Raw genomic sequence first — 26887 nt, forward strand, 5'->3', positions numbered from 1 at the left:
TGCCAGGCCTCGTATTTTAAGAGAGAGAGATCTACAGCTTTTGGCCGATATCTTCTGTTCTACTAGTATTTATCGAAAATCTACAGTTTGGCTGACATTTACTTTTCCACTGGTATTTTAAATAAATAAAAAACTTACTAATTTTCCCAAGTGTGTCATAAAGAGGTTTATGATGGAAAAAAAACATTTCAACCAATGTACTCGTAGGACACAGTAGCATTAAAGTAAAAATAATGTTTTTATTTGGGTGGACAACAATTAGCACTTTAAGATTAAATTAAATTTGCACTTTAAGGTTTAATATTTCGCAAACAGATCACTGAATAGAAAAATCGTCTTAGCAACCCCCCAATGGTTTTAAAAGACCGTGTTAGCCGAGAAAAAAAAAACACCCCCATCATACGTCTATGGGAGGTACCTTAATCTTTTTTCACACCTCTCCTTCAGAAAAGTTACTTTTCCTCCCTGTCGAGAAGGAGCAAAGTGCAACTTTTCTGTTCAAGGCTTTTCTAAGTGTTTTATTGCAAATGCCATTTTTTGAAGTTGATAATTGGAAAGCCACGCCATTTTCTATGCTGGATTGTATGAGCCACTCAGGAGCAAAATTATTTTCATCTTGGGCGTTAACACTTGAATCCCTCATTACGCTCAGGATTCTACTTTAGAATCTCTCGCTACGCTCAGGATTCTATTGTAGAATCCTTCGCTACATTCTAGATTCAATGTACGCCCTCGCCGTAAATATACCATTTTGATCCCTTGAGACACAAATAACTTTTTTACCACTGTTGGCGTCACTGATATGTATGTATATTTATGCCCAAATACAGTTTTCTAGTACTAATGGTCTCTGAGCTTAGCCGCGGACGGACAGACAGATAGACAAACATGGCGAAACTATAAGGGTTCCTAGTTGACTACGGAACTTTAAAAAAAGGGTTAGCAGGTATTCGTTTTGTTGATTAAGTCGCAGTTGAGATGTTTCGCATCTGATTTAGCTTGTACTGTATTTTTGTTCGCAATAACTCCTGGCTTTTTCAAATTCGACCTGGCAACACTGGATGTCACTGTCAGTTTGAGTGCTTGCTGCTTGCCCGAGTCGAGTCGAGTCGAGTCGTGTACCTATTGAAGTAAGCTTTCTTTTTGTATTGTAATTACTTTTTTAGTCAATAGTAATATGGAATATAAGAATTGTTTTGTGCCATCTTGCAATAATGACACGGTGAACAGTCCCGACAAACTCTTTGTTCGAATCAGGCAAGACTTGACAAAACAGTGGTGCGAGGCAGCCAATACAGAATACTCCAATCTTTACACTATTTATTGTTGTGAAGACCACTTTGATGTAAGTGTGTTGCGATTCCAGAACTTTTTGGGCGAAAATATGAACTTATAGTTTATTGACTACGTTTCAAAGTTTAAAGTAAATTTAAAGGGACGCTGTATTGTCTAACGCCGGGCGCTGTGGTTTCATTCACCATCTCTTTCTACGCTCATGCTATCTGTGTGACAGAATGAAATGGCGAATGCGATTGTGTTTCTGAGTGTCAGGCAATAAGGGCTCTGTTTAATTGTAATTTAATTGTATACATTGTAAAACCATTTTTTATTTTTTTAGCCATCATCAAATCTAAGTTGTAGAACCATTTACTAGGCAAGCTCATTCCATTTTATATGTCATCTTTGTGCACCACCTGGTATTGATTGTTCTTACCTGAGTCCATATTACCTAATGTAGTTTTTCAAACTTTTCAGGATGTGGCCCCCTAGGTTTGAAAAATATTTGGCGACCCCCTTGCTTATCTCCACTTACAGTTATTTGTAGTATCTTATGTTGATAATATATATGAATAACCATGCACAATAACGGTGAGAGTATTTTGAAGATACTGTGACTCCCACGGGGGGTAGCAACCCATAGATTGATAAATACTGGCCCAATGTTTCTGATGCTCGCGACCACAATCAAGTGACAGTTTTTGTATGCAATGTTTTTGCTTTCACTTGATTGCAATTGCAAGCATCAGAAACGTTAAGCAATACAGCCTCTGGTGTAAAGTACCTGCTGTTTATTATTAATTACTTGTTTCAGCCAGAAAAAGATTTGAAAAATTTTAACAGTTATATAAAAAACAACTCTACTCCAGTACTTAAGCCAACAGCAAAACTTCGCCATGTAAGTATTAGATAATTCGGTGGATGAGGGATTTTACTTTTTCTTCTATATATATTATTTATGATTTCCGTTAACTTTAGGGGAACATTCAGCAAGTCACATGAAGTTCATTTCTCTAAGACACAAGTAGCCTAACTCTACTACCTGCTACTACCTAAAACTACTGTTTTAAATTAATTAATTGTCAAAGTTAACAGAAGTAAAAAAAAAATGGTGTATATAAAAATGTATCCCTATTTCCTTTATCACTCATAATGTGAGAAAAACTGCACATGAAAATGACTTAATGTTCACTTATCTAGACATGCGGTAGTGTGTCAAGCCAAGTTTAAGCTAACAGAACTGGCGAGCAGCACCATGTGTCATTTTATCCGAACCATTTGGAGCCACTTTTGACCCTCTCATAACTCAAAAACTATTTTACATAAACGTGTGAAATTTGGCTCATAAACATTATTTCAAGTGTAAATTTTGTTGACATATTGATTTGAGATGATTGATTTGAGTGTGACACCACATGGTTAGTTGTTAATAAGATTCTGTTCACACTTCTCTCTTGGTTTTTACATCCGATATTATTAAAAAGTAATTGAACAGTTGCAGATAACAACATCACAGCCTGGAATTTCATCTGTAAACAGTAACTCTGTCTCAGCTAGGTTGAAAAAGGTATGTAATACACGAGTATTACAATTAAAATAATTATAAACAAATATAATTATAACTCATGTACCTACTATCCCTAAGTTCTTCCAGAATATTTAAGTCTTTTTTTTATCTCATTATTTTTAGGGTTCTGTACCTCCAAAAAAACAACCCTTATAGGATCACTTTGTTTCTCCGTCCGTCCGTCCATCTGGCTGTCCTAGAAACTGGAATTTTGTATGAAGGTAGCACAATCAATAAGAAAAGTCTGGAAATCATAATTTTTCATGTTTGGTTTGACCGTCGAAAATGATCCCGCATTGCATACATTTTGCTTAGGAGAGCTCTACTAACACTAGCTAGATATTAATATCGTAAATACCTACAAATTTGTACAGCACCCTCGGTACGGCCGGTCCAACTCGGATTTGGCCGGTTTTTTGGCGGCTACTACGAAAGATACGAACTGACGCTCGCGATGGCAATCAAATGACAGATTTAGCATACAAAAACTGTCATTTGATTGCGATCGCGAGCGCCAGAAACGTTAGGCAATACAGCCTCGGGTCACTTTTTGTTTTATCTAAATGTAAAATTAATTATTACTATTTATTTATTTATAGGTTACAAAAGAATCAGAATCCAAGCAACTGGTTTTGCAACCAACGGTTCCTGAACCCCCTCCTCTACTCTCATTGAGAACTAGAAAAACAAACATCGCAGACGCCAGCACTACTCGGCCGGTAAAATAACTTTTACTTGCTATAAGTTAGAATTTGGGAGACTATATTTTTCATATCTCATGTACCTACGTAAAGAAACACAACATACAAACACACACACGCACATACCCCAACCTCTAGCAACCCACCTGATTATAGTCTAAAAGACTGATTGCAGGTTTAAACAAGGGAAAAAAAAAACACACAAACTGTTGAACTGTTGTTAGTTTGTTTGTTTCTTCATCATGTCTAAACCGGTGAAGCGATTTTAATGAAATTCGGTAAACAGATAGTTTGAGTCCCGGGGAAGGACACAGGGTAGTTTTAATCCCGGGAAAATTCCGGGAAATAGTTCCCGCGGGATAGCGATAACCGAATTCTACGCGGACGGAGTCGCGGGTAACGGCTAGTTTATAATATGATTAGGACTAAAATTACATACATAACTTCAAATTTTTATTTCAGCAACAAGCAGCCCCAACAGCCATGGATGACTTTAGTAACGCCTGTCGGTGCTGCCTGTTGAATGTGGGACCTTTGAAACCGTTATTTGGTAGCAGTCTCGACACCATGCTGACGGATCTAATGGGGTTTCAGGTATGGACTTGTTTGCGTGGGTTCTCTTATAGGAGCCACAGATGCTACCAAAGATCCTACTGTCAGACTGCACCGTTAGACCCGCCCAATTTATCGTAAATTCTTATGCCACACACATGCTAAACTAGCGTAGCGTAGCGCGAATCTTCATTTCAGTTCCCATGGCGACCGACGATGCCATAGCAGTGAGGGTTTTCATGATAACATTGATATGTTGCAAGCTGATCGTTAGGATTTTTCGTAACATCTCTGGGCTCTATTACAGACTGGCTGAAATCAAGAATTATTTCCTGTAAAGGGCACACAGATCTGTTGAATAATGTTTTTCCATCGTATTTTGTTGGATAACTTCTTATTTGTCTTGCTTTCTCAACTAGCTTACTGAAGTTTACTGGAGCTTTGAGAAGCCAGATAAATACGAACGTTTCCGACAAAAAACGATGGCAAAACATAATTCACTACATATCTGTACGATCATATTACAAAATTACTGATTAACATTGTCAAGTCCATCTGAACTAAGAAGGTGGTTTATTAGACTTGTATTTACCTCAGGCCACATGTTCCGACTGCTTTGCTGTTTCAGATTAAAAGGAACGATGGCTACCCACAGCAGATTTGTACGAGATGCATTCGCAATCTGAGTTCAGCACATAATTTTTATCAAACAGTAAACAAGAGCCACAAAACGGTGGAAGAAAAATGTGATGTAAGTATACTGAGGGATTAATAAGTTTCTGTAAAATAAAAGCTTTTTTTGCTGACTGTTGTTTTTGTTGACTGTACTTGTATTGTCATTTAAACTGCATATCCATACTAAATTTCAAGTCGGTACTATTAACCACCAAGGAGTTCCCACCTGCGGAGACGATCCTGACAGGACCACCAAGATGTCACTACCAGATTATTGTATTGTCACCAAATTTACATAAGTATGCCAAATTTCAAGTCAAACAGACCGCTGCAAGTGGGTCAAATTTAGCTTCCAAGATTTGACTCAAACAAATAATAAATAATTAAACAGGGCAAGCTAAAGAAAGGTTTGTTAAAAGCGGCCATAAGGTTGTTAGAAGTAGTAGGGTTCCGTAGCCGTTATTAAAAAAAGTTTACGGGCAAAAGAGCATTTCCACAGCACTTACGTCATTTTGTAGAGAAGGACAGTTTTTCGACAATAACTCAAACACTGTATATTCGATCATGTTGAAAATAATTCTGATCATCATCATCATGACTGCTGGACATAGGCCTCCCCCACTCAGACCGGTCTTGTGCTTTCCGCATCTGCAAAATATTTTTGGTTGTATTTGTCATTAACCTTTGTGATTTTTTCATATTTTTTGAACATAGAGTTTGCATTGCATTGCAATACATATAAGAGCGGGGTCACAATGTTCACAATTTTTACAACTTTCGGAGCGAAATTTGGCAATGAGTCTTTCCGAAAGAGCTGGTAGTGTAAAAAAGCGATATAAAGATGAGCCCTTTACCGCCTACTTAGGAATAAGAATAAAGAAAAAATGTTTTCATTTTGTCGCCTAGGTCCTTAAGTTTTAAAGTGTGAATTCTTGTACACACATACAAATTTCGCCCATTTATAATATTAATAAAATTAAAATATATAATTATTTTTATTAAGGTGATCAAGAGAGCTATTAGTAAAGAATCCTCTGCTGATTTTGCAATCCCCGAAGTTGAAGATAAAAAAACGCGTGCGATAACAGCAGTTGCTGTGGCGTGTCAGACGGGTAAGTTGGTAATGTATACAGATGCATCATCTTCACCATTATCATCACCATCGTCATTACCATCATTATCATCGCGACCATCATCACCACCATCATCATCTTCACCAGTATCATCATCATCATCACCAACACTGTCATCACCATCCTCATTACCATCACTATCATCACCACCAACATCATCATCTTCACCATTATCATCATCATCACCAACGCTGTCATCACCATCGTCATTACCATCACTATCATCAACACCATCATTACCACCAACATCATCATCTTCACCATTATCACCATCATCACTAACACTGTCATCACCATCGTTAATACCATCACTATCATCGCCACCATCATTACCACCAACATTATCATCTTCACCATTATCATCATCATCATTACCAACACTGTCATCACCATCGTCATTACCATCACTCATCTCATCTCTCATCTTCATTGCATAAGTGACTGCATGGAAGTTACTTTGTTGTACACTGTCTTCCTCTCAGAATAAACGAGAGAGCTTGGATTGTGGTTTCCACGCGGGCCCAGTGAGGATTGGGAACTCCACACATATCATTGAACAACTGTGCAGGTTTCCTCAAGATTTTTCTTATTTAATATAGTTAGTTGTGTTGTTATAGTAACATTGTTTCTGTGTGTATAAAACGAACTTGAAATAATTGTTCCAGAGGAAATGTTTTTCCAAAAGCTTATGTTGGCTAATGTCCAACTGTCGAGGGTAGAGCCTGAGAGTTATGAGATGCCCGAAGAGGAATATGTCATGGTGTCTGGACCCGAGTGCGAGGACGCGACGGAGACAAAGTATGTGGACACAGAAGAGTTTGAGGCGTATGAGGAGTTGCCAGATGCTAGGAGCGGGTATAAGTGCCCGCAGTGTCTGCATGTGGCGGACAATCAAGAAGATTTAAAGGTATTGATATTTATACTTTATCTCTTTTTAGCCGTGGTGGCCTTGCGGTTTGACCTATCGCCTCTCAAACATAGGGTCTTGGGTTCAAACCCCGGCTCGCACCTCTGACTTTTTCCAAATTCATGTGCGGGATTACATTTGAAATTTACCACGAGCTTTGCGGTGAAGGAAAACATCGTGAGAAAACCTGTACAAACCTGCGAAGCAATTCAATGGTGCGTGTGAAGTTCCCCATCCCCACTGGGCCCGCGTGGGAACTATAGCCCAAGCCCTCTTGTTCAGAGAGGAGGCCTGTGCCCAGCAGTGGGACGTATATAGGCTGGGATGATGATGATGATGATCTCTTTTTAAGTGTATGCTGTCTGTCATCCCACTTATATTAGTACCTGGACGACCGAGCTTTGCTCGGCCTAAATATCGATAATAAGCGTTTTTCCATAAATAAGACCAAGCAAATTCAGTGGGAACCGATTTTTATGATTTGGATGAAATTCGGTACACCGATCGATAGTTTGAGTCCCGGGGAAGGACAAAGGATAGTTTTTATCCCGGAGAAATTGCATAGTTCCCGCGCGATAGCGATAATTTAATTGTACAATAATGTACTATATCCCTAATTAACATATTAACAGTAACATAACACAAACAATCGTTACGCCCCGCGACATGTGACGTACGTAATTGAGTAAATAGCAAGTAAGCAATATTAATCTATAAGTACTGTATGTTTAGCTAAACCAATGTGCTTATACTTAATCTACCGAGAATACAACATGTTCGGTGAAACTGTGTTTGGTTTTACTTAGAACCTCCAATTTATTGCTCTACAATCTCAACGTATCTCAATAAAATACAATACAATCACAATAAAATGACTCTTTATTGAACACCACAAAAATATACGTTTCTTTTCTTTCATTTCACTCGTGCTTAAAATATGTAAGATTATGATATGAAACATTAGTGGTTGTTCTATTGTTTCAAGTTTTAATGCATCTTTCTTGTGTCGAATTTCGGCAAATATTCTCAATCTTATATTTAATACGTTGTAACAGGAACACGTGGCCTCGCACGTTTCGGGCGCGGCGGGGGCTGCCGAGGACACCACTCCAGCACAGCTCTGCAACATTTGTGGCAAGTGCACACACACACGCACACACACACACACACGCACGCGCATGATCATTTACATGCTTTTGGTATCATAAGTAATAGTTACAGTTAAAAACGTTTTTCAATAAAAAGACTCGTCAAGATACCCTTTTTCTAATGCTAAAAAACGAAGTATAGTGAGCTACGAATTTATTCGCGCAAGTATAGACAGTCGCCGACCGCCAGGTCGCCCTGTGTACGAGTAGGTACCCTCTCTTCGCCGTCCTGTCTGCTGGCACTCTCAAGGTGTCTTAGGGTCTCCCTAAACCTAGCGACGAGCAATCGGCTTTAGCATCATCATAAAACTCTTTTATGTCCACGCAATTAGAGCGAAAAAGGCGTCGATCAGCTCGACCGACGCGAAACGACGTTTACCGACGGGAAGACGTCTTTTTCGCTCTTATTGCGTAGACATAAAGCGTTTTTTGGTCGGCGGAAGCCGATTCCTTGATGTGGGGTGAGCCTCAGCCATCGGAGTTTTGCGGACTTACTGGTTACCATCTCTTAACTAAAATCAATATTAAGATTGGTTTTTTGGAATCTTTTTGTATTTTTTATTTCAATTCCAAGTTTTTACTTTTACGGTCATCCCGTAAAACCTAAATTGAAAATACAAATGACATATAGATGCACAGAAAAACCAGAAAAATAAAACCATCACTGGGGAAAAAAAGAAAAAAGAAAAAATTTGGAATTGAAATAAAAAAGACTCCAAAAAACCAATCTTACTTTGATTGCTTAGTAACGACATCTCTTGTCCGGGTGAGCGGTTAGTTCCAATGGAGTGCCGAAAAAAAGTTTCTCGATGAGGGCTACGGTATAGATGTCGCTAGCGTCACTGCTTAAGTGGCTAAAATAAGAAACAAACAAGCTGAGATATGAGGTGCATAGGGGAAATTCGTGTCTGTACCGTTGAGCATCAGTGGTGTAGCGGTATAGCACGCGGTACGGAATACCGAGGACCTGGGTTCTGGTTTTTCTGTGCATCTATATTTCAGTTTGTATTTTCAATTTAAAATCAATATGTCAATTAAATTGAACCTTGACACAATGTGCATGAAGTTCAGTCAGAAAAATTATCTATTTTGAGATACGAGTTTTTTTTTTAATTAGTGACGATATGTGGATTGCCAACAGGTCAGACGTTCAAGTGCCGCACGTCTTTGTACAAGCACTTGCGGTTCCACAGCGGACACATCTTCCAGTGCAAGTACTGTGACAAGCGGTTCGCCGAGCAATCCACCCTGAAAGTGCATCTGATGTGAGTAGATACCACCTATCTGGCTGAATAGGGAATATTACGCAAAGCTCTGCGCAGGGGGCGACACTAGCACAAACCGTAAACGGACCGCCATGACAACGGATGACGGATCATGACATACTTATTAGTAGGTAACAGGATATCATACCCGTGTTATTTTTGATATTCGTTATTTTTAAGGGGACAATCTACAGGGGAGCCGTGGTGGCTGAGTGGTTTGACCTATGGCCTCTCATGCAGAGGATCGTGGGTTCAAGCCCCGGCTCGCCTCATTGCAGAAGTTTTTTTAAATCGATGATCTCAGATCATTCATTGCGGAATCACATTTGAAATTTGCCACGAGCTTTACGGTGAAGGAAAACATCGTGAGGAAACCGGCACAACAAACCTGCGAAGCAATTCAACGGTGTGTGTGAAGTTCCCAATCCGCACTGGGCCCGCGTGAGAACTACTGCCCAAGCCCTCTCATTCCGAGAGGAGGCCTGTGCCCTGCATTGGGACGTATATAGGCTGGGATGATGATGATGAATCTACAGGTCAAATTAAGTAAATTTCTCTAAGACACTAGTGGCCTGACTTACTGTTTAAAAGATAATCAAGAGTTAAGATAACTTTTTATTAGCAGTAACACAGCGTCGAGGTTCTTAATTTTGATGTTTTTCAAAGTCCATAATTAATCCGTGTTTAATTCACACATATCGTCACTACTTTGAAAAAAGCTGGTATCTCAAAATCGATGATCTTTCCGAGTGAACTTAATGAACATTGTTTTAAGGGTCAAATTTGTTGTCGTATTGATTTGAGATACGAGTTTTTTTTCAAAGTAGTGACGATATTTAGCAAAAGAAAGTTATATATGTGGATTTTTTTGATGCTTTTCTCGTCAATGTCACTAGTCAAATTTGTTTATTTTACAATTTAAGAATTAATGAATGTGAAACTATTAATGCAAGAAAAAATATTTTTATTTTCGTTTTTTTTTTTAATTCGCGTAAAAGTTAATTATCAGGTACTTACCTAGTTTATCAATGAACTGAGTCGTCTCCGAAGTTAACGGATATCAAAAAAACACGGTGTATTTACATCGATAGTAACGATAGAGCTACATTTCCAAAAAATATTTGAAATAATATGATATTATGGCATCCTATGGACATTTAAAAGACATTTAAGACATTCAAAAATCTGTTTACGGTTTGTGCTAGTGCTGCGTTCTGACGGCAGAACATTGAAGTGATATTCCCTATAGACCAAAGAAACCGCAGATAAAATTCTATAATGATGCATGCGTATGTTGTTACGTCGCCAGAACCCACAGCTTGTCAAACGCGCGGCCGTTCGACTGTTCGCTGTGCGAGCGCAGGTTCTCTCAGAAGGCGGCGCTGAGGAAGCACGAGCGAGCCATGCACGCACCCGAGCGGCCCGTGCTGAGCTGCAAACAGTGCGACAGCACCTTCCTTTACAAAAGTAAGTCGTACAGTCACCAGCATTAATATCTGCCACAGCGAAGCGTGCAAAAATATCTGACACGTCCTTCCGGCCCTAGAAATAGAGTCGTATCAGATATTTATGCACGCTTGTTGTGTCAGATAATGGTGCTGTTGACTGTACACCGTAAAGTGCCCGGCCACAAAGATTGCACATCGGTCTTTGGAAAGAGACTGCTAATTTCGGGTTCGTAGAACGTTGTCACACACTACTTTTACGGTTGTCAGTCGTTGTGTAGGTGCAATAGAGTAAAGAAAGAAAAGAAAGAAAGAAGACATTTATTCCCATTCACAAAGACACAAATACAACCAAATTTAAAAATATCAATAAACAACAAAAAGAAAAAAAAGAAAATAACACAAAAATGAAAATACATACACGATTTACGGAGTACGGACGCATTTAGATGAAAATACATAATAAAGGGTTGTTGAAACCCCACAAACCTTTAAATTGTACGATGGCGTCTTTAGGAAAAAGAGGGAACTATCCTTTTTCTAGTAGCTGCAACGGATATCCAAAGATCTATAGATATCCGAAGTGAACATGTCATTAATTTGACGTAAACTAATTAAGTCCATAAAGGTGCAGCGGTGCACTATTTATTTGATAAAAAACGTCTGTGTAAAACAGCCGATTGTCTTTTTTCGAAGACCGATGTGCAATCATTATTGCCAGGTACTGTACTTATTTATATTGGGAAACAGAGCCAGGGATATACTGCCGTCATAACGAAAAGGGGCACAACTAACATTGCCTTAAATACATATTCAGAATCAGGAAAAAAAGGCTCATCTGTCTGATTTTCTGTTCATTTCTTAGCCCATATTGTTAGCCCAAAGTGCACAAATTCCTGAGATATTCAGATTTACTACTAGATTTATTAAAGCAACATCTCTCAATTTCAGTATGATTACCTTGACAAAACTATGGGATATTAATATGACATTAGTAGTACAGTCGAGTTTATATAGGTACTAGTGAGCAAAAATTTGATTAAAAATATCTGAACATGACTATTGTTAACGGCGTAGAAGCGTGTTCAGATATTTTTGATCAAATGTTTCTTCACAAGTTTATGAACTCGACTGTACAAAGGTTCCACCTCCAAGTACTCCGCAGAACCCGCCGGGAGAATGCATGCTCCTTTCCCGAGAATCTGGTGGAAATACATAAAAAAAATAGAGATACAGACGAATACTGAACCTCCATGTTTTGAAGTTGGCTAATAATACTGAAGCACACGTTTTCGTTGCAGTTTCCCTGAACAAGCACATACTGCGGCACCACTCTAGTACACGATGCAATTTGTGCGATTCAGAATTTTCTGGTAAGTTTTTTTTACCTATGTTTCATTCAAATCGGTGCAGCCGTTTTTGAGATAGTGAACTTTGAAATGATAATGTCAGGGGTTTTTGAACTTAAAGTTGATTAGGTTATGACCCAGTGAGTACGAAGCGCGAGCGAAGCGTGTCAATTTCAGCTGTCTGTTCTCTGCAGGTCACATATAATCTCAAGCGATTCTCGAGAAATTTTATGAGCAGGTTCGATTTTTGTCGATGTACCTAGCTCAGGGCTGCCCAAACTTATTTGTACAGTCGAGTTCATAAAGTTGTGAGCAAAAATTTTATCAAAAATATCTGAACACGCTTCTACGCCTAATTTTTTGCTCACAAGTTTATGAACTCGACTGTACTGTGACGCCCTTCGGACTTTGCCATTTTTTTACGACGCCCCTCAACCCAGCCCTAAAAATACTTAGCAATTTTAGCACTAGCCTGGTAAAAGGTTATCAGAAAAACAGGAATTGGACATTTATAATTTTTGTCAGAAAATAAGAACGAAATCAATACATAAGCATAAGAAATAAAAAGAGATCGACACGCGACGCCCCTGGAACAATGTTACGTCGCCCCGGGGCGTCGCGATGCACAGTTTGGGAAGCCCTGATTTAGCTGTTGAAAAATTTCAAAATTGAGGAGCTTAGGGGATTTTGACGTAAACATTTCGTACCTTCGGTAGAACAAGGGCTTAATTTCACTTTTATAAACTTTTTTTCGATTTTTAGCAACCTGTTGTTCTACCGAAGATACTTTAAAACTTTAAACTGTTTATTTCAATAAAAAATGCATAATTAACTTGATTAACCTTAGCTTCTAATCTTAAATTAAAAAGATTTTTTGAGTTAAGGAGTCTCTAAAATTTGTTTGTACAATGTGATCCTAATATAATCATTCTCATATTGCTATACTTAATTTATCTTGACATTCGGAACTTCACGGTGAAATTTGCACACGCTTTTAAACGAAGCAACGAAACTATTAAAAACTGTGTTAATTTTTACAATAAAAACATAACAAATGCCGCTAATAAATGTACATGTAGGTATTTTTAGTCCAATTGTGTTCGAAATACTGAGAAACGTGTGTTACAATACGATTTGTTCAGTTTGTACACGTTCGGCTCCGGCAACGATCCACTAAGCTCCTACGCTTCGCCTACGCATATCCCACAGCAGTCACTTCTATGCCAGTAACACGTATACGTGTCACAGACGTAATACATTCCGGTGCCAGTGACACAATGCCTGTGACTTTTTAGTTCTTACTCCTATGCCAGTGACACGCATGTCGTGTCGAAATAATTCGTACCTCCTAAAGGCTGGGCATAGCGTAAGGGCTTAGCGGAACGTTGCCGGAGCCGAATGTGATCCATTAAGCTCTTACGCTAGGCATAGCGCATATCCACAGCAGTCACAAATACGTGTCATTGGCATAGGAGTAAGAACTAAAAAGTCACAGACGTTGTGTCACTGAGGCCGGACGTGTAAAGCTATGTAAAGACAGACTCACAAGGTCACAACTTAGAGAGTCACTAGTATAATTTGGTACCATCAGCCAAATAAGTGGTCTATAAATTTTCAAACAAGTTCCTATCAAACGAATATGTCGCTAAAGTCGATTTTTCAAGTTGACAGACACGTCTATTGGCATTATGTTTTATGACATGCAAACGATTATCAACTTTAGGGTGGTAGACCACATATTTGGCTGATGTACCAGGTTAATATGTATTTAGTTTTGGAACTTCTTTTTAGGTATAAAAGCACTAGAAAGACATTTAAAGACCCACAAGCAAAGCAAGACATTTACATACGAAGCTGAATACCTGGAATTTGATGATTTATAAGCAGGCGTTGTACAGGTTGGTATTTCAAGTCTTAAAAGAATAATAAATTCCGAAGATAACGGATTAATATTCAGGAGCCCATACGGCAAGTAACACCTCAAAGTTACACTATGGCGACAATTTAATGATTAAGGGGCTGTTTCACCATTCACTTATTAGCGTTAACGGGTTAGTTAGGTAGGTTTTCGATTTATTATATGTTGTCAAAAATTGGGACATCCGAATTAAATTTATGGCCAAATCATTAAAAAAACATACTGTCTTAATAAACTTTACGCCAAAATCTGTTCTAAAGAATATTGACATTTTATGTACATATTATACTGTAATATTATATTGAATAAATAAACTAAACTAAGTAGGAAGCTTTCAAGTTTACATAATTTAAGAAAATTAATGGCTGTATTTTTTTAGGTTTTCAATGCTCCAGCAATGGTGTACCAGCATTACAGAAAACGATTTAATTGTATTTTACAAACAATTTGATAAATGTATGTAAGTTTTTTGTTTTTTCTTTTTTATAGTTTGAAATAATAAAGGTTGAACACGCCAAAACTTGGGCCCACAAAAATTGATAAATAAATATAACAATAAATAATTACATTATGCTCTCCATACCCATTCGCACCCGCAGTCCTAATAATGCTGTAGGTGTCCATGGGTGGCGGTGATCGCTTACCATCAGGTGACCCGTATTTGATAAAAAAATGAATGTCAAATTTAATAAACTTTAAAATAACATTTCGTATTTTAAGATTGGTTTTTTGGAATATTTTTGTATTTTTTATTTCAATTTCAAATTTTTTGTTACTTCAACGGTCATCCCGTAAAACCCATATCGAAAATACAAACTGAAATATAGATGCATAGAAAAACCAGAAAATAAGACCAGCGCTGAAAATCGAACCCAGGTCCTCGGCATTCCGTGCCACGTGCTATACCACTACACCACCACTGGACAGTGATACAGACACGAATTTCTATTTTTTTTATTTGAGAAATTCGATATTTCGTATTTTAGTTAGTGTCTGCACAGTAAACAGCACAGTAAACAGTAAACCATGTATCGAACTTTCTCACGCACGCGGCTCATAAGACGCACCCTCATTAGGAAACCTTTTCGTCGCCCAGTTCCATATTTTTTGGAGCTCAAAGACCGATTTTACTTCTCCGCCTTTCTTTTCAAAATCCTTTTCATAATACTCCAGTAGTATTCCACAGGCCGCAGGTCTGGACTATTTGGCACTGCACTATTTCGTACTTTGGGGACCACTAGGTACAATCCCGTTTGAGTTGTACCAATCCATTACTGATTTTGCGTAATGGCAGCTGGCTAAATCTGGCCAAAACAGGGGCGGTGACTCGTGTTTTCTTACACAAGGCAGCAAACGCTGCCGATTGATAAATATCGCCGTTTATTGTCCAGGTAGTAATAAACGAGCGACTTTTTTTCCACAGTAGGCACATATTGAAAGAAAGAAAGAAAGAAAGAAAGAAAGAAAGAAAAGTTTATTTTGGCTCCAAAATGTACCACTTAAAACTAAGACTAGAACTAGCACTAAAACTATGTTACTAGGTGACACGGCAGGATACCAAAAAGGGTCTCCACTCAGCATGTGTTGCCGCACATTATGTGCAGTAACGCTGGTTTTCTGTGGAGCCCAAATTGCCTGCCAAAGAAGGTCGTTTTTTGGGAATTTTGATAGTTTTTTTAGTTTACAATCTTCGAGAGCTACTGTTAGACTTTGACTGGTGTAAAACTCTTGCCCAGGAATTTGTTTTAAGTCCGCTTTTATGTATGTTTCGTCGTCCATCACAACGCATTCAAATTTCGTAAGGAAATTTTCATTATAGTTTTCGCGACCGTTTCTTTGCCGTTTCTTTGTCGGTACTTATAGCACACGGCACGGAATGGTTTTTCTGTGATTCTATATTTCAGTTTGTATTTTCGATATAGGTTTTGCGGGATGACCTTAAAAGTAACAAAAAATTTAGAATTGAAATAAAAAATGCAAAAAGATTCCTACAAAAAAACCAATCTTGATAAGTTCTGTTTTGAGTCGATCTGGTGCGGCCTGGGCTTTAGAACTTCTTAGTCTTGCCCTACGTTTCACTTTTTGTCCATAGACACACACACACACACACACACACACACAAACATCACGCCTCTATTCCCAAAATGGGGTAGGCAGAGCACACGTCGAAACGTTACCGCTTCGGAGCCACTTATAGCAATTTTAGGTTTTAAGTTTGACCAAAACGGTACAATAGTGACAGAGACTTTTTCACTTTTTTACATCACGAGATTTGAGGCAAAAATCTTTACAACAATTTTTTCCTTTGTTTTATTCTTGACTTCTTACAACCCCCACCACTTCCAGGCTTTCTATATATTGTCAAGCGTTCACGGAACGTGTTTAATACGCGACAAACCGTAGATTGTGGACATTTCAGTATTTTCGCGATATCTCTGTAACTAAGCATTATATTTTTTACATGTTTGCGCTGTTGATTTTGTTTGCTCGACATTTTGCCAACGAAAAAATAAAAAAACTGTCGTCATATTATAGGCTAGTTCTTTGTGAATAAAAAATAGTTTACAAAATTTGTATATCTCCATTTTTGGCGTAAAAATAGTAATTTTCGTATGCCCAAGTTTTGGCGTGTTCAACCTTTATACCATACCTCTATAGTTTAGGGATTATTCAATTTGTCATCATGTTTTAATAGAAAGATTAATTATCTGCATGACTGTGAGACTCAGACTTATTATGCACGGGTCGCTCACGTATTTGTAGTCGAGATATGTCCGACTTGTTTCGAACCAATCCGTGGTGTTCGTCAAGGTGTGCTCCAACGTCAAGGTGTGGACAACCGCCTCGACTGCAAAATATCTAAGAGACCCATGTATTTAATTCTCATGTGGAATATTGTTAAATATGGTTTTATTTGTGAATTAAACCAGTCCTATTGACTTATTGTGGTTTTATTGAAATCGATGATTAGATATCGTCGGTGTGATACTGCAATACCGCGTAACTAGCATTTTCCATAAGGTATAATTTTCACTGTACTAACAGTACTAACATTGTACTGTTCTGACAGTGAAAATTAGACCTTATGGAAAATGCTAGTTACGCGGTATTGCATTAGGTATCACCGACGTTATACCAGATTTTGAATTTTGTATGTTAAAGATTCTGCAGGGCTCCACCAAAGTACTAACCATAATAATAGTAGATTGTTCAACATGGGACTAAAACAAGCCATAATGACACGAGATGTATTGCCACCCGTGCAGAACGAGGGTGGCTATAGTTAGAGTGTTATTATGGTTGTTAAGTCTCGCGTTAAACACTCTACTTTTCACCTTGAATGCGAGAAAAAAAAATGAGATCCTATACTTACGAAATTATAATAGATTTTTTTTTACAATGTATGCTCAATACTAGTAGTCTCAAAATTCAAATAGCAAAATAAATGTTTTGTTTTTCCTAAAGTGACGCTTTCAATGCTTGCATATTTAGCCAACAGATTCAAACTTGAGAATGATTTTAAAACTAATTGGACTATGCGTAATAAAATGAATTCATCCTTAATATAATTAAAGGTATTCATTTTCGTTATCATTAATCGTGTTTCACGAATTTTTTTTATATTTTTGCACAGATGTCATTTTGGGGTTATTTCCACGCCCTAAAAATTGTCTATAACGATCAATGAAAATGGCGATAATCATCTATTCACAAACGCCGTGATTGGCTGTATAGGTGTTTTCAGAGTAAATTAATAAAGAAATACTTTAATCTCTAGAGATTAATAAAGAGCTTTAGTCCCGCCCGATATGTTGAGATTAAAGTAAAATTTTAAGAGCATAAGTGAAAATAAAAATGATTCGATGGCGTAATGAAAATACATAGAACAATACTAAGGTACAGACTGAAACCTATAAAATGCAAATCAATATTATGTAGATGGGTCAGTCAACTTTTTCTAGTTTGTTATTCTGTCCCGTTGTACAAGAGACAACAGTGAGAGTATCTTAAAAAAACTATTAATGCTAGTAATGTACCTATGTACTTATAAATAAATAAATATCATGGGACACTTGACGCCAATTGACCTAGTCCCAAACTAAGCAACTTGTACTATAGATACTAGGCAACGGATAAACATAGGTACTTATATAGATAAATACATACTTAAATATTATTCATACAAATATCTGCCCCGGCCGGGATCCGAATCCGGGACCTCAAGCTTCGTAGTCAGGTTCTCTAACCACTAGGCCAGTCGTTCGTCCAGTTATGAAATGGTCCATAAAATAATGGGCTTGTAACTATGGCAAAAATGTACGGTCGTAGAATTTTAGCCTCAGAAAACAGAAACTCATGGTTTTAAAGAGTTGTCCAGGGCAATCATCATCATCTTTATCGTCATATCAGCCGTAGGACGTCCACTGTTCCCCACTCCCCCCCATAATACTCGTAAATACCGATCCCCAGTTGCTTCGTTAGAAAGCAGCCTGCATGCACCGTGAACCAGTGGATTTAACATAATACAAGATGAAATGCTCCTATTTAATTAGGTTCCTACTTAAGGTAATTTTGATGTTCGGGAAATATATTAAATTTTACAGTTTTGATAGTTCCGTTGGCAAAAAGTTTGAGAACCGCTGCTATAAAAAAAATCCGAGCACAGCTCTCTCCATTCCTTTTCGAATTGGCATCAACCCTCCCCATCGAACTGGCACCCCATAAAGCATCTAAATATTCATATTTTCCACCCGAAAAAATATAAAAATTTCCTCATACGCTTGACGTGAAGACGCGTCGTACAAAGCGGAGCGAGTACCGAACAATACGCATTGAGCGCTGTTCGCGCGTTAAATAAACCAGGGGACCCATTCGAAATCGAAGGAATATACATACGTCCCACTGCTGGCCTCGGAATGAGTGGGCTTGGGTCGTAGTTCCCACGCGGGCCCTGTGCGGATTGGGAACTTCACATACACATTTAATTGTTTCACAGGTTTGTGCGTTCCTTCATAGTACTTTTCTTCACCGTTAAGCTAGTGGTAAATTTTAATGTAGGGTATTAAGTAAGACTAAATTTCATCGTTAGCATCTCGATGAAAGGCGCCCTACCACTGTACGTTACCTTCGGCACTTCCTGCCACGTACAGTGACATTGTGGAATCAACTTGCATTATGATTATGACTATTGGCTCTGTGCACGACATCAGCGCCACCTAGCGTCCGCAACTTTTACGGCCCTGATGCTCTGACGTTTCGAAATTTCATCGCGACATTGTCACAAAAATCAAACCTATAATTCATTTTTGGTCATTAAAATTAAATGATGTAAGTACAATTTATTAAAAAAGTGTGTTTTATTTTCGTTATGTCAGGGTTTGTCTACTTCATGTTTATTTGTACTTTTACTGTAAAACGAAAAGATAAAGCTATCTTATTGGTTTCTTTGAATAAAAGTAAAATTATATAATTGTTCTTATATCACTAGTAATAAATTAAATATCGTTTTCAGATCAAAATGAGTATCATTTTGAAGACCGGTTTTGTGAGTATCACTCTATATAAAATTTTAACCACAAACTGTTCCATAAGAAAAATTGTTGCTGGACATGTCCGAGATGTAGACGAATTAAGAACAAAACAGGGACAGTGTCCAATAATTCAAGTACGCATCATAACACAAACATCTATTACTAAAATTAGGTAGTTAAAGTCTATATAAATTGCTTTGTTAATGACAAATTCATATGAGTATGACAGATGACAGAGCCAGAACTATTTCTACTTTTGGTCACCATGAGCGCTACGATAGATTTCATTACCCCCACCTAGTACTTCGCACCCTCCCAATACGAGCCGATAGAGCTGCGCTATAAATTCGCGTGATATTTCTATTCTTCTTATCATTATCAATGTGGTTAACTTAAATATAACAACTGTATCCTGCAGACAAACTGTGAAAACAGTTTGGCAGGGCTATATGCAAAAAGAACTCTGAAAGAATGTCAAATAAATTATCTTCATTCATTCCAATTCAGTGATAAAACCTAGTCAGAACAAAAAACCCTAAGGATCTCTATGCAATCCAACGCCCACTGGTTATTATAGCTACGGATATTGACTCGGCAATACTCGGCCGCAGCGCTGTTATTCTTCCATCAGCCACGCCACGCCGAAGATAAACGAGGAATAATGGTTTAACTTTCGTCTGTGTTCTTTCATTATCCGCTGGGATATAGTTGGAATGCTTGCGTCACTGTCCCACTCATATTATAAATGCGAAAATTTGTAAGTCTGTCTGTTTTGTACCCCATCACGTTAAACCTCTGAACTGATTTAGATGGAATTCGGTATACAGATAGCTTGAGGCCCGGGGAAGGACATAGGATAGTTTTATCCTGGAAAATTGCATAGTCCCGCGGGAGAGCGATAAACAAATCTACGCAGACGAAGTGGCGGGCATCAGGTGCTCCATAAAGTATAGGGTAAAAGGCTACAATAGAGTTTTCTCATTTATAAAGGAGACCTGTGCCCAGCCAGTGGGACGTATCGGCTGAGATGATGATGATGATGATGAGTTCTCTCTCTAGGCAGATGGCCTGAGGACTAGAGAGGGGTAAATCCGGATCCGACGCCCTTTCGAACCCAGCCGAGTATTAAAAGAGTTACGACAATGGACTTGTACCACAAGCGTGCATTAATATCTGATAAGACTCTATTTCTAGGGGGCCGGAAGGACGTGTCAGATATTTTTGCACGCTCCGCTGTGGCATATATTAATGCTGGTGACTGTACAATCCATTTCAAATTTAAATATAAGAGTTACGACGATGTCAAATTCAAATGTAATTAACCCGCACGATCGTATCAGCTGGGTTCGAAAGGGGTAGATTCAAAAGAGTTAGAATAGTCAAGCGGATCTGAATTCCTTATCGGCTCTTTTCAAATCTTATCGACTCCGAGGAGTCCCGACCATCCCGATCGAATGGCCTGAGACCGGCGATTCAGTACACACTTCGCTTTTGTTTAATCACATCGGATCAAAATAGTTTCAGCTGCTTCAAAATAGAAAAGTCTTCGTGTATTAGAGACCTTGCTGAGAAAATAATAATAATACAGGGATGTATGGGGTCCCTTAGTTACAAAACTAAACATTTAAATACAACGTGGCCATTTTTGCTGATAGGGCCCCATCAAAAGAATTTGCCATGGGCCCCAGATGGTATAGTTACGCCACTGACCTCGTGTACTTTTCAAAAGTATCATGAAATAATTTATATCACTCGCCCTAGATGGTACAGTCGAGGAAACTGAATAACGTCCTTTTCATAACCAATTTCGCTATGATTTCTTTGGGATGTAGGTATATCAAATTTCAAGCCAATCCGACCACTGGAAGTGGATCAAAATTAACTTGCAAGATTTGAAGCCGACAAAAAAAATAACAACCAGGACAAGCTAAATAAAACCCTGTAAAAATTGGCCTCCAGCTTTTTAATCCCGTAAAAGAACCAACTACGTACGATCGAGACCGCGCTACAGGGGGGCTACTTCGAAATTCGAAAATAAAATTGAAGTTCGACCCGTACCGTCCCTCTCACTCTCGTGTTAAATAATATAAGCGTCAGCGGGACGGCAAGATATGAAGTTTGAATTTTGCACTTCGTAGCTACCACGAAACTCGAACTCGAAGTTCGTGTCGTGCGTTCCCTCTGACACTTATACTATTTAATACGAGAGCGAGAGGGACGGTACGATACGAACTTCGGAGTAGGTCCTCAGTCTAGTTCCCAACAAGGCTCCTACGATCTATGAATAATTGAAGATTGGCGCACTTTCCTAAACAGAATATCGCGGGTCCTCGAACGGTAAGTGGCAAAGTGCTGGCTGCATCCAATTATATCCCAGACTGGCATCTCCATTTCAAATCATCTGATTTATTTGCGTAGAATATGGTTGGATATATTACGGGGTCGTAGAACCCGCAGCAAACGTACTGACGCAGTTAGAACGTTTAGTTTTGCGGTTATACAAAGCATGTGAGTGGTTAAGGTTCCATAGCCAAAATAAAAAGGAACTTATAGATATTTTGGCCATTTTCGTTTGTATACGTCGAAGACTGTAAAACTTGGTTTATACCTGCAAGAAAAATCGTGCAACTTGCAAAAATTTGACGCGTCCAATTTATTTTTTTCACTGCCGCCCTTTGGAGATGCTTTGTATATATAAACTTTTTGAAATACAGCCTTTTGTGATAACTTCCTTGTAAACGAGCGAACTAGGAACTAGAGCGTTTTCAGATTACCTATCCGATCCCGCCGATTCCGATATCGGACGAGAAAAATGTATGAAATATGTAGGTAACTGTCTTTCAGATTATCCGATCCGATATTGGATTATATTTCATAGATCGCTGCTTAAATACAAAGGGCTACAAATAAAAAAATGCTTTTTTATTGTAAGAATTGCATGTTAAATTAAGCATTTAAAATGCAATTATTGAGCCAGTTTTTTTTTATTTGTGGCCCTTTTGTATTTAAGCAACGAGGTACATTGCCCACATTGCCTATTGCTCACCTTGTAATTTTAATAATTTGTTTTCTGTATCGCTTACTATGTCTGGTGTACAATAAAGAGTCTTTGTATTGTATTGTATTGTATTGTACATTTTACTTGCCCCGATATCGTATCGGTGTCCGATACTGATATCGGATCGGATAAACTTAAAACGCTCTAAAATCGTCTTAAAATATTCACGTGCCGAACATAAACAAGCCTAACCGAACCAATAATTGTACGATCATTCGGCCGGCAGCTAGACAAACACAAAATGGCTGCCCAAATAGAACCCAATCTGTAACACGGCAACTACCCACAAAGGCACCAATTCCATTACTTATTCCAAACAACTTTTTATTTGCAACACGTTAAATGCGTTCGGGAAGTTTGCGTTTGCTTAGGACTGGCCAAATAAAATAAGCTGCTTTAGTTTTATAAACAATCCAGCAATCGCACAGGACTACTTAAAGGTAGAACAGAAAGGTCTTGTTTTGTTTGGCTTTGCGTTAGCCGAGTGCTCGGTGCATGTCAAATCATAGGGCAGGAATTAGAATATGGAGAAAGTAAATAGGAGCGTAGTGTTACTAATGTATTTGTTTTATTGTTTCAACTAGATATATACATACAGTATGTTTCTTTATTTCCGTTAACTTCGACATGCGTCTCAGTGTATTGATAGAAACATAAACTACCTATTTACTTACATGCCAAAACGGCGGCTAAAACAATTTTTACCAAAATAAAAAAATAACTTGTGTCGAATGAATATTTAGATATTTGATGTTTTATGTGTAATGACTAGTTATTAGGTACATATAACGCCTAAATCGTCTACGAGTAGACAATGTTATAATTAATCATTTTATCCGGATATTATTCATAATAGCAGGTCAAAGTTAGCCAAAGTAATAAATACGGCCCGATTCCCCTCATTCTTTTTGAAACTAATTGCGAACAACAGAAAAGTGGGTTTTTAGAACAGCGACCTCACAAAAAACGCACTGGTAGGTTACCAGTAAACTTGGTTTGGTTAGAACAGATCGTGACCCCATACAAAAACGAACTGCTCTACCAGAAAATTAATAGGTCCGATTAGTTTGGTTCGCGTTACAGTTTATCATGTTTAATTCAAATTTTGTCGCACATGTTTAAGGCAAATTTATATTAAGATTGTTTTTTTGGAATCTTTCTGTATTTTTTATTTCAATTCCAAATTTTCGGTCATCCCGTAAAACCTAAATTGAAACAAATTGATAAGTAGGTAAAAATTTGGAATTGAAATAAAAAATACAAAAAGATTCCAAAAAACCAATCTTAATTTGATTGCTTAATAACGATATCTCTTGTTGTCCGTGTCAAGTGTCTAAATAAGAAACAAACAAGCTGAGATTGTGGTGCATAGGGGAAATTCGTGCCTGTACCGTTGTCCAGCAGTGGTGTAGCGGTATAGCACGTGGCACGGAATGCCAAGGACCTGGGTTAGATTTCCAGTGCTGGTCTTATTTTTCTGGTTTTTCTGCGCATCTTTATTTCAGTTAGTATTTTCAATGCAAATTTATATATAAACGTTATAATCTTTACAACTTGTTTTATTACTTTAATCCAAATCTTCCAAGACGTTATATAAAATACATTTTTGATTTGATTAATTTTACGTCATTTATCACATTTAATTTGAGTAGATACTTAATATCAATGGTTAAACAATTTACAATATCTGGAGTGATAACATTTGTAGGTATTTCTTTAGTCCCAATGTTCCATTTCCAGGGATGGCACACATGCTTTCCTTTAATGGTTTATAGTTATCATCGTCCCATTTCTGAAAGGGCCGGTAATTCCTACTGACATTATTATCTAGTTCCCGATAGTTTAACATACCTACTCCATCTAGGAATGGAAGTGTAGCTTGCGAGTAGGTCAGTTCAAACGAACTGTCATTTATTGAATCAGGCGTTACTTTGCGGTGAGGTAGCGGAGGAGATAGATATGGCCTAAAACAATTATTTTGCTCATCATTGCTCATCCAAAGCAAACCAAAAGCAAGGTCGCCGGGTCGCTGGTGAGTAAAGTAATTGTTTTAGTTCAGAACTACATATCAGTTGGCATAGTTAAGTAGCTCCTTTCGGATCTAAATGTGTTAGTGTATCTTTTAACTTGCACTAGCAAGGCAAAAAGCTCGATTGAGAGCGATGAGCCGATGAGTGAATGATAAAGTATGCGAGCCGATATGGACCCTTTATATACTTAAAGATCATCATTTTTTTTCATCATCATCATCATCAGCCACTTTCACGATGTCGTCAGTCCACCTGGTGGGAGGCCTGCTTGCTTCGAGCAATGTGGCTGCCTATGCCACTTCAATTTGCATATTTTTCCAGCTAGTCAGTAACTTTAGTTCTTCGACGAATTTCCGTATCCGTCCCCCGTTCCGTTTCCTTTTTTTTAACGTACTGAAAATGCGCCTTATGCATGTCCCCTGCTCCAGGCAGCGGGTGGGGTCTGTCGCGCTCTCCCCAAGAGGGGGCATACCGACTAAAAACAACACGACCTTACCCTCTCGGCCCATAAGCGGACCACGGGCCACGGGATCGCGAACATTTCACCGCGACGCCACCAAGACCACCCAAGCCAAGCCAAACCAAGTCTAGCCAAGTGGTTAAGAAGGTGTACTGCCCTCTGGGCAAAATATTTGTTTCATTAATTTCCCAACTATCGAATTTCTCCGAAACCAAACATTTTTCTCAGTGTATTTTCTTATGGTTTTATAGAGCACAGTAGGTTAGGTTAGGTTTGTTCTATGAAAGTTCCGAAAATAGTTTGGTTTTTGGAAGAAATATGATAGTTGGAAAATAAAACATGTGCGAAAAAAAAGATGCGAAACGGCAGAGATCCTGACTACGAAGCTTGAGGTCCCGGGATCGATCCCCGATCGGGGCAGATATTTGTATGAATAATACGAATGTTTGTTCTTGAGTCTTGGGTGTTTAATATGTATTATGTCCTTGTTCAACCAGTATACCTACTTATTTTATCCCTGAGGATTCGAGTCTTATTATAACGTTTTCCCTGAGCGACTTTGAACTGTTAACAAGCGCTGCAGTTCAAAACTTACGGCAAACAGTTACGGAGCGAAATGAGATTGTTTTATTGTCTGGCTGTAGTTGGGAAAGAGCATTCGTTTGTTATTTAAAAATAACTCGAAGGTGTTCTACCAGCTTTACAGAACAGAACTGCAGTTTCTACAACTGCTTGATGGTCAAAAAATAAGTAGAAGATTCAAGCCTACATCGATTTTCACCGTTTAATATATTAGAAAATATATTAGAAATTGTTTTGCTAAAATTAAACAGCGCTTACGTTGATATAAAAATTTTCTATTTATTAATGATCGCAGAGTGCACAATAGAGTTGGCTCTGTGAATCGTATGTATAAGTATAGGAGGGCTTGGGTCTGTCTTTTAAAATTTGGCGTTTGAGATCGAGTGCTGTCAAGCGGTTCTTTTCAAAAGTGCCAATCTATCTGCAGATGGTAGAGCGCCACGAAGACCTGTTCGAAGCAAGCTGCTCTCAATTTGTAGGATCAATTCCGCTGGCGTTAAGGTGCCCCTTGAGCACGTCCTTGAGCCCGGATGCTGACCGCCGTGCTTTCGTTTACTTTGAGCCATTTCTGAATAAAAGACAGCTTTGGGTAACCGGCGATCATCCATACGCAAGACGTGTCCACACCACCTGAGCTGGCGCTGCACGAGGATAGCTGCCATGCCGTGCATTCCGGAGCGACGCAGGACCTCACAATTAGAGACATGATCGTACCAGCCCAGATACAGTATGTTATATTTTTATTTTTATTTTTATTTTATTGTTTTGGGAAACATACAGCACAATTTATTACAGTTGAAATATCACATCTTAAATTATACATTAGCCAAAACAGCTTCCACTAATAGCTTGTACATTTTATGCTCTTGGGATTCAAGGCTCATCTTTGAAAGAAACATTAAAAAAAAAACAAAATAAGAAGGAATTTTGAAAATCGGTAACTGAAAAATCGGTGAACATGCATAAAAACATACACTATACCTAATATGAATGTAAAAACAAAAAAAATAAATCATACAGTCGAACAAATAGAACCTCTTCCCCTTCTGAAGTAGTACATTAAATTAATAAAATAAATAAATGAAAAAATGAAAAAACAAACACAAGAAGAGAGGAAATCTGGAACTAGTTAGAAAACTTAAAGCTTAAAAAACTATAGATATTACTTGAAGTGAAATAATACAGTGAAATTATTTACTTTTCATTGCAGAAACAAATTTACTGTAGTTCAGTTTGAACAAATCAATATGATGATATTTTTTATTGTACGTGTTACATGCTCTCACAA

At 38.1% G+C, this 26887-nt stretch overlaps 1 protein-coding gene across 4 annotated transcripts; it reads left to right on the forward strand.

The window, feature by feature from the left end:
• Positions 1–1085: 1085 nt before the first annotated feature.
• Positions 1086–16877, forward strand: LOC141432880 (uncharacterized). 4 transcript variants are annotated; one of them, XM_074094695.1, is made up of 14 exons: positions 1086–1345; positions 2093–2176; positions 2774–2845; positions 3445–3564; positions 4009–4140; positions 4727–4849; positions 5777–5885; positions 6572–6813; positions 7869–7947; positions 9103–9226; positions 10536–10693; positions 11973–12044; positions 13812–13918; positions 14318–16877. In XM_074094695.1, the coding sequence occupies exons 1-13, from the start codon at positions 1178–1180 to the stop codon at positions 13901–13903; spliced, it is 1575 nt and encodes a 524-aa protein (XP_073950796.1). In that variant the 5' UTR covers positions 1086–1177; the 3' UTR covers positions 13904–13918; positions 14318–16877. The 4 variants fall into 4 exon arrangements, with proteins under 4 accessions (XP_073950796.1, XP_073950798.1, XP_073950799.1 ...); XM_074094697.1 differs by having other exon boundaries at positions 2780–2845; XM_074094698.1 differs by lacking the exon at positions 2774–2845.
• Positions 16878–26887: the final 10010 nt, after the last annotated feature.

Source organism: Choristoneura fumiferana, chromosome 11 (assembly GCF_025370935.1).
Source record: "Choristoneura fumiferana chromosome 11, NRCan_CFum_1, whole genome shotgun sequence".
Taxonomy (NCBI): domain Eukaryota; kingdom Metazoa; phylum Arthropoda; class Insecta; order Lepidoptera; family Tortricidae; genus Choristoneura; species Choristoneura fumiferana.